At 45.4% G+C, this 9251-nt stretch overlaps 1 protein-coding gene across 1 annotated transcript in view; it reads left to right on the forward strand.

Annotated features, from left to right (window-relative positions):
- Positions 1-8441, forward strand: part of naa25 (N-alpha-acetyltransferase 25, NatB auxiliary subunit) — a 36366-nt gene extending 27925 nt beyond the window's left edge. Inside the window, exons 19-24 of the mRNA XM_083983357.1 lie at positions 529-652; positions 793-858; positions 1859-1956; positions 2050-2160; positions 2279-2419; positions 5660-8441. Coding sequence (XP_083839483.1) covers positions 529-652; positions 793-858; positions 1859-1956; positions 2050-2160; positions 2279-2419; positions 5660-5782 — 663 coding nt within the window. The 3' untranslated portion in view covers positions 5783-8441. The remainder of the gene's footprint in view (positions 1-528; positions 653-792; positions 859-1858; positions 1957-2049; positions 2161-2278; positions 2420-5659) is intronic.
- Positions 8442-9251: the final 810 nt, after the last annotated feature.

A 9251-nucleotide genomic window follows, 5' to 3' on the forward strand; every position in this document is an offset into this window, starting at 1 on the left:
CAGAGGCAGAAAGAAGCAAACTTGTGTTTTTAAGTGTTTTATTAAAAACTGTCTCATCAAATAAAACTGAAACTGAACAGAGTTACATTTGCACATTTAACGTTTTGAAGATGTTAAACTCTTTGCAGAACATGTGAATGATATAGACCGAATCGCCTTGTTGTTTACAACTACTTCCAGGTAGAAAACCAGCATGTAATTTGAATGAGAACAGTAGGAGCGAACGAGAGTTTATATATATATATATATACAGTATATTGTGTTTTTCACGCCCTGTCACCGTTTAGACAATGATATAGTGATATAGTGACATGAAAAATGAGGTATACTGTATATAGCGAAACTCTTGTCTGTCACTATTGTTCTCATGCTGGTTTTCTACCAGAAGTTGATGTAAACAGGAGATTTGTCCTATAAAATGTGTCACTGTAGTAGTAGTAGATGCTGCTGATGATGATGATGATGATGATGATGGTGATGATGATGGTGATGATGATGATGGTGATGAAGGTGTTTGTTGTGTTGTAGTACCCGTTCCTCGGCCCCCCCTCCACCCGCCTGGCTGCTGCTCTGTCCAGTGGAAGCTGCCAGTGTCAAGCTGCAGCGCTGCAGCTGTCTGTCCATCTGCAGGAGCTGGACGCCGTGGGGCTAGGTACAAATACATCCCATAATATCTCATACATCACATAACATCACATAACATCTTATACATCTCATACACCCCATACATCAGATATTAAACCACAGAATCATGTGGATCATGTTGTAATGTTTCTGGTTGTTTCTCCTCAGACGAGTCGTCGGAGCTTCAGACTCAGATCTGTAACGGTTTCAAATCTTTAGTAGTTCAGCTTCAAGGTGAGTGAGGATGAGGAGGAACGTTGTCCTGTCTGTCCACCTGTCTCTCTCTCTCTCTCTCTCTCTCTCTCTACGTCTCATTTCATTTATTTGTTTTCATTATTTGTAACGAGACTCTGCGTATTCATGAACATACAAAATGTAAACACACCAGATCCGTAGTCCGGCAGTTCACACAACAACAACAACAACAACAACAGTTATACAAGGACGAGAATAAGAACAAAGTGGTATGAATACCATGTCACAATATAGTATACAATATATCATACCGAAACAGTAGCTTCTGTCAGAAAGAGCAAGGAGTCGTAGTCAAATTAAGTGCACGTAAAAGGTGTCATATAGCACTGTTAAGATTCATTAAAGTGCATCTATTATAAAGTTCTATTTTTTAAAGTGCACGGAGTAAAGTGCCTACTATTTTAATCTAAAACAAAGATTGTTTTGTCTCTTTGTCAGGGTTCTTACGGATCTTTAAAAAGTCTTAAAAGGCATTGAATTCATTAATCTAAAAACAAGGCCTTAATTGGCATTAAAATGTCTTAAATCAATTTTTCAAACGTCCACTTGGTAAGTGGGATTTTATGATTGTAATTAGTCTCAAATCTCAAAATAATTGGTAACATTCCAACAGAGAGAAGTTAGTGACGGCCGTCACCAGCTCCCGAGTCAGTGTTTTGTTTGTTTTTCTGGACTTTTTATGCATTTATTTTGAAAGAACAGCTGGAAAGAGACACAATCCAATGTTCATGTAGCAGTCACTTTACCTTGGATCACATAGGAAAGTGGGTAGAATTGTCCCTATAACCCTATGTAATTGATGTGGTGGTTTTTTTTGCTTTGTTTTTTTCTGAATTTGTGTTTATTATGAAGTCGGTCTTAAATTTCATTTCAAGTGGCTTTAAAAAAGTCTTAAAAAGTGTTAAATTTAAGTTGGCTTAAGCTGTAGGAACCCTGCTCTGTGTCTCACCTGTATTTCTCTCTTTCTCTCTGTCCACAGAAATTCTGAATAAATGCAAAGGAGATGTATTGGAAATGAACGAGAGCAAATTAAAAACGCGGCCGTCGTTATTAGAAAACCTGGTCTTCTTTGTGGAGGTGAGAGCTCGCTGCTACACACACACACACACACAGACACACACACACTCTGTCTGTATAAGGTAGTAACCGTAACCATGGCGCTCTGTCCAGACCGTTTCCATAGTGCTGTGGACGGCTGCGTTCTGTGCCAAGGTCCTCCGGCCTCTGAAGAGCAGTCTACAGAAGAAGAAGAAGAAGAAAAAGGACTCCAACACGGCTCTGGTACGATGACATCAGCTGCTGCAGGTGTGTGTGCTGTCTGGTGACCACTGAGCTCACGGTGTGTGTGTGTGTGTCTCTCTGTGTGTGTCTCTGTGTGTCTGTGTGTGTGTGTGTGCAGCCGGTGGTGGTGTGTGGCTTCCAGGAGCTGACGGGGAGTCTGCAGGACCTTCTGACCCAGGTGTTGGAGCACATCAAGGGGCAGGAGAGCAACGTGACGGCCCTGAAGCTGGCTGCATTAACTCTGGAAGGATCCTCACAGGTTATACATCCCTCTCTTTCTCTCTAGAAAACCTTTTATTGTTGTTTTTATAAAAGACAGAAGGCATCAGGTTTAACTTTAACACAGATTCCATCCAGACCACAGATCCAGATTCAACGCTTCAAATAAAACACAGGAGACGAGAAAATATACGAAGCTTTAAGCTTCTGTCAGACAAATACTTTTTTCCATCCATCCGTTCATTCTCTTCCGCTTCATCCTGGTCCGGGTGGCGGGGGCAGCAGTCGGAGCAGGGATCCCCAGACTTCCCTCTCCCCGGACACTTCCTCCAGCTCTTCCGGGGGGACCCCAAGGCGTTCCCAGGCCAGCCGAGTGACATAGTCACTCCAGCGTGTCCTGGGTCTTCCGCGGGGCCTCCTCCCGGTGGGACATGCCCGGAACACCTCACGAGGGAGGTGTTCATGTCCCACCTCAGCTGGCTCCTCTCGATGTGGAGGAGCAGCGGCTCTACTCCGAGCTCCTCCCGGGTGACAGAGCTCCTCACCCTATCTCTAAGGGAGCGCCCCGCCACCCTGCGGAGGAAACTCATTTCGGCCGCTTGTATCTGGGATTCCGTTCTTTCGGTTCTTTTGGCTCAGCTCCTTCTTCACCACGACGGATCGGTGCGGCCGCTCGCACTCCATCCTTCCCTCACTCGTGAACAAGACCCCAAGATACTTAAACTCCTCCACCTGAGGCAGGAACTCTCCCCCGACCTGGAGGGTGCAAGCCACCTTTTTCCGGTCGAGAACCATGGCCTCGGACTTAGAGGTGCTGATTCTCATCCCAGCTGCTTCACACTCGGCTGCAAACCGCCTCAGTGCATGCTGAAGGTCCTGGCTCGAGGGAGCCAACAAGACCACATCATCTGCAAAAAGCAGAGATGAAATCCAGTGGCTCCCGAACCGTACCCCCTCCGGCCCTTGGCTGCGCCTAGAAATTCTGTCCTGATAGTTGGAACACACCCTCCGGTCCCCCTTTTTGAAGAGAGGGACCACCACCCCGGTCTGAAGAGAGGGACCACCACTTGGTGGAGCACTGCTTCCCCCTCCTGAGGCGTTGGATGGTTTGCCAGAATTTCCTTGAGGCCGACCGGTAGTCCCGGTAGTACTTTTCCCAGACCCGAGTTTTTGCTTCCGTGACCGCCCGGGCTGCCGTCTGCTGCCTCAGGAGTCCCCCGAGCTAGCCAGGCTCGGTAGGACTCCTTCTTCAGCTTGACGGCATCCCTTACTTCCAGTGTCCACCACCGGGTTCGGGGATTGCCACCGCGACAGGCGCCGGAGACCTTACGGCCACAGCTCCAGACGGCCGCGTCAACAATGGAAGTGGAGAACATGGTCCATTCAGACTCAATGTCTCCAGCTTCCCTTGGAATCCGGTCAAAGCTCTCCCGGAGGGGGAAGTTGAAGACCTCCCTGACAGGGGATTCTGCCAGACGTTCCCAGCAGACCCTCACGATACGCTTGGGTCTTCCAGGTCTGACCATGTGGCGTCCTGTGGGAGGTGCTCCGAGAGTATGGGGTCGGAGGCCCTCTGCTGAGGGCTGTACGGTCCCTGTACGACCGGAGCAGGAGCTTGGTTCGCATGGCCGGCAATAAGTCAGACCTGTTCCCGGTGCGTGTTGGACTCGGGCAGGGCTGCCCTTTGTCACCGGTTCTGTTCATTATTTTTATGGACAGAATTTCTAGGTGCAGCCAAGGGCCGGAGGGGGTACGGTTCGGGAGCCACTTGATTTCATCTCTGCTTTTTGCAGATGATGTAGTCGTTTTTGCACCAGGTGGTGATCAGTTGACAGCTCAGCCCCTCTCTTCACCCGAGTGTCCAAGACATACGGCCGGAGGTCAGATGACACGACTACAAAGTCGATCATTGACCTCCGTCCTAGGGTGTCCTGGTGCCACGTGCACTGATGGACACTTGTGCTCCAACATGGTGTTCGTTATGGACAAACTGTGGCTAGCACAGAAGTCCAATAACAGAACACCACTCGGGTTCAGATCGGGGAGGCCGTTCCTCCCAATCACACATCTCCAGGTAACACTGTCGCTGCCTAGTGAGCGTTGAAGTCCCCCAGCAGAACGATGGAGTCCTGGTTGGAGCAGCTTCTAGTTCCTCCCAGGGCCTCCAGGAAGGCCGGGTACTCTGCACTGCTGTTCGGCCCGTAGGCCGAGACAACAGTGAGAGACCTGTCCCCGACCCGAAGGCGCAGGGAAACGACCCTCTCGTTAAGTGAACTCCAACACATGGAGCTGAGCTGGGGGGCTATGAGCAAGCCCACACCAGCTCGCCGCCTCTCACCGTGGGCAACTCCAGAGTGGAAGAGAGTCCAACCTCTCTCAAGGAGTTGGGTTCCAGAGCCCAGGCTGTGTGTGGAGGTGAGCCCGACTATCTCTAGTCGATACCTCTCAGCCTCCCGCACGAGCTCAGGCTCTTTTCCCCCCAGCGAGGTGACATCCATGTCCCTAAAGCCAGAGTCGTTGTCCGGGGATCGGGTCGGCACCGGCCCCTTCTGAACGCTCCCGCGGTGGTGAGCCTACGGAAAGGCCGGCCCACGTCGCTCGCTCAGGATTTTTTATTTGTTTTGTTTTTATTCTTTATGATTTTGCTGCTCTTTTTCTTTCTTTCTTTCTTTCTTTCTTTCTTTCTTTCTTTCTTTCTTTCTTTCTTTCTTTCTTTCTTTCTTTCTTTCTGTTTTTCTTTTGTTCTTTCTGTCTTTCTGACTTTCTTTCAGTCTTTTTTCATTTCTTACTTTTTTCTTCCTTTCTGTTTTTCTTTTGTTCTTTCTTTCTGTCTTTCTTTCTTTTTTCTTTCTTCCTTTCTGACTTTCTTTCTTTCTGTCTTTCTTTCTTTTTTCTTTCTTCCTTTCTTTTTTCTTTCTTTCTTTTTTCTTTCTTTCTGTCTTTCTTTCTTTCTTTCTTCCTTCCTCTCTTTATTTCTTTCTTACTTTCTTTATGTCTTTACCTTTATTTATTCAGGGAGGGCCACTCCCTGACGCCCTGACGCCCTGATTTCAATAATTAAAACAGAACAATTCAACAGAACAATAAACTGAACATTCAGGGTGTCAACATAAAGTTAGAATTCTGACAAACCATCAAATATTTGACATTTGTGAACAAAAATGATGACTAAGTGCTGAAACGACTGCAGACTATTATTATTATTATTATACAGCATATACTTATGTGTGTGTGTGTGTGTGTGTGTGTGTGTGTGTGTGTGTGTGTGTGTGCGCTGCAGGAGGAGGCGTCGTTTACGAAGGCTGCTATGGACAAGGTGCAGAGCAGTTACCTGCGCTCGCTACAGGAGCTGGGAGATCTGCTCAAGAAGAGAGTGGAAACTATAAAGAACCTCAAGATCTGAACCATGATGCATCACGCTGCCCCCCCCATAACCCCACCCCCCCCACATTAAGATGACTCTACCCCCCCCAACATCAGCCCCCTCCTCCTCCTCCTCCTCTTCCTCCTCTCAGCCCACTAGCTCCTCCTCCTCCTCCTCGTCCTCGTCCCTCAGCGTTTGTGAAGCTTCTCCGTCTGGACCTCCTCCTCCTCCTCCTCCTCCTCCTCTCCTCCTCTCACTCCGACACACACCTCTGGAACATTTGCAACTCTTATAGCACATAAGCTTGTAAGTAAAACTCATGAATTTATACCGCAGTTACACAAAACTACAACAACAACAAGGATGACAACGACTCGCTCCTTTAAAAGTCAATAGAGCAAATTAGGAGAAACAAGCAGCAGCAGCAGTTTTAGATGAACTAATCTAATAAATTATTGTACATAGTGAAGAGCAACTACCACCGTTCATTGACTGAATGAGAATATACGACACAATAAACCACTATACTGTTTGTTGGTCAGTTACGTTTCGTCTTTGTTCCTCACACACTCACTCGTCGCTCTGAGGACGAAACTCCTTCAGTGCTCGTCACCGTGGAGACGTGGACACTCGGCTACCAGCAGGAAGCAAAGCCTTCGCATTCAACTTTCTCATTCAGACATTGTTTTGTCTCGTGTGTGTGTGTGTGTGTGTTTTTGTTTTCTTTGTGTATCTTGTGTGTCGCTTTGTTATTGGAAGTGGAGCCACCTCTGTAGTCGCAGTATTATTATTATTATTATTATTATTATTATTATTATGATGAGCAATGTTGGTATGAGGTCGATCACCAGGACTTTGGAAAATATGAATTGTCTGTTTGTTTTTCCCCTTTTCCCTTCCTGTCCCGCTCCCTTTCGTTTGCTTTTCCCTTTTTCCTTTTACATCCCTCTTCCCCTTTTTATTTCCTCTCCCTTTTCCCTTCTGTCATTCCTTTTTCCCTGTCTTTTTGTTCCCTTTTCCCATAACTTTCCTTCACTACAAGTGGGGATTGCTTCAACACAAAGAAGAAACTTTTCATCCCTTCTCATTTTCCCTTCCTGTCCTGTTCCCTTTTTTCCACTTCCCTTTTGTTTGCTTTTCCCCTTTCCCTTTTTTCTTTTATATCCTCTTCCCTTTCCCCTTTTCATTCCCTTTTCCTTTTCTTTGCCCATACTTTCCTTTTTCCCTTTTCCCATAACTTTCCTTTACCACAAGTGTGGATTGCTTCAACACAAAGAAGAAACTTCTCATCCCTTTTATTTTTTCCTTTCCTCTTTCATTTTGTGTGGTTTCCCCTTTGCCCCGTCTTTTTGCCTGCCCTTACTTTCCTTTTCCCCTTTTCCCTAAACTTTGCTTCAACACAAGTCCCCTTTTATTTCCCCTTTTCTTTTTATTTTCCGTTGTTTTCCCTCTTCCCCGTCTTTTTTCTTGCCCTTACTTTCCCTTTTCCCTCAACTTTGCTTCAACACGAGTCCCCATTTTCTTTTTCTTTCCCGTCGTTTTCCCTCTTCCCTGTAACTTTCCTTTCCTAATTGGGTTTTTTTTCCAGCACAAAGAAAGAGAGGACAATTGGGCATGAATCAAACACTCAGAATCCTTTGAGACTGGACTGATGATCGTTCTGTATGTGATTCATCTAATTATGAATGTCACCAACTCCGGGATGTTTTCTATTTCCTCCGACTCTGCAGTCGAGCAGTGAGATAAAAGCATCAATATGCAACTACTTTATTTAAACGGGGTAAAAGGAACGAGACCCTGATAAGAACTTCTTCCTCTTCCTCTTGGTGGGCAGAAATGGACCCGGTCTTCCAGATTCTAGACTTTATATTGCGACACATGAGTTCTGGTTCGGTCTTAGACCAGATCGCTGAGAGGATTCTGACCCAGGTCTGATTGTACATTTTGGGCCAACGTGCAGTTTTGTAGAATATGATGATGTTTGTTCTGGTGTGGCTCTTTCCTTCGGTCGTTTACGGCTCAAACCCACAGAGGTGCGTTTCCCAGACAGACATTGGACCTAATTGTAAATAAAAGTCTCGGCAGCCTTTTCAAAGAGCAGCGAGCGAGGACGTCGGTGTGTTTTTAAGAGCAGCTGCAGTAGAAACTATCAGATATGTCCTGTGTTTTATGTTTTGTCATTCCCACCACCGACTCCAAACAACTTCATCGGCTTCGGCATCTTCTCAGTTTTGTGAAAAATTATGGTCTACTGTTAGGAAATAACCAATGAATTATAATCTGCAAACAGTGAGGCCGTTTACAGATCTCAGCCAGGAGCACTGACGGACGACTGCCACACTGCAGCTCGTTGTTTTCTTCTTTTTCTTTTACAATTTGAAGAATTTGGCAGAGCGATGTGAAACTGTGAGCACACGGTGAATCCTCCCCTCCCATCAGTCTTGTATATGCATACAATCACTATCACATCTGCTAACAAATGCCTTTTTCTGGTCTTTTATTTCTTTTTTTGAAGTGTTGAACCCATCTGTTTGAATGGAGAAGATGTTTGTGATCTGACCACATGTGTTGTTGAGGTTCAGAAAAATGGTTGACAATCTGGAGTGTCATCTCACCACCCTCTTTTGTTAGAAAATGGAAAACAGAAACACTGGAATGTCAAAGATTTTTTAAATAAAAAAGGTAAATGTGACATTTCTTCTGTTGTGCAGTGTCTCAACCTTTTTATTTTATACAAGAAAGAATTGATATTTATTATAGTCAACAAATAATCCATAGCTTTATTGACAGAAAATTAATCTGCAGTTGTTTTATATCATCGTTCAATACTCTTGCAAAACGCTTGAGAAATAAAAAATAAAAAACTTGAATAATGAAACTTAGAAACACATTATGACACTTATGACTGTAAATGATTTCAAACAGTTTTACAACAAACTGCTGTTTTCTTGGCATGAAACGTGATGTTTTAAACAGGTAGAGGTTAGAGAACAATGCTGAAGCCACGGTAAGTCTGAATTTTGATTAAATTTAATTGTAAAGCGAATTTCAAAATGGTCAAAAGGACGTTACTTGCGGCCGCATAACAATTTTAAAATTAGTCCGGAGCCCATTAATGAACATCGAAAAAACAATAGATTCTTGAACAAAAACAAATCTAAACGTCCAGACGCTGCAGTTGGAGTATGGATGGTAGGAAATGACCTGATCATAGGTGACCTGATATCTGAGGTAAACATTGATTACGAGTGGAAATGCCCTTTAAGTCCAGAGACACTGATGATGGCCTGTCAGGTCCAGAGGACACACAGGGACGATGGTGGACTGGACTCTGTGTGTGACAGTGGAGCTGTTCTCAGATCAGTTCAGACTGCAGCGCTGGAGTCTCCTCCACTTCCTCTGGTTCATCTGACAGGAACTGGTGAAGAAGCTGTGGTCTCACCACCTACACAGACAGAGAGGAGGTGATGAACGACAGACTGTTGAGTCAGTGATGCAGCAGCCACTT

This window comes from Trachurus trachurus (assembly GCF_905171665.1).
Source record: "Trachurus trachurus genome assembly, chromosome: 12".
NCBI lineage: Eukaryota > Metazoa > Chordata > Actinopteri > Carangiformes > Carangidae > Trachurus > Trachurus trachurus.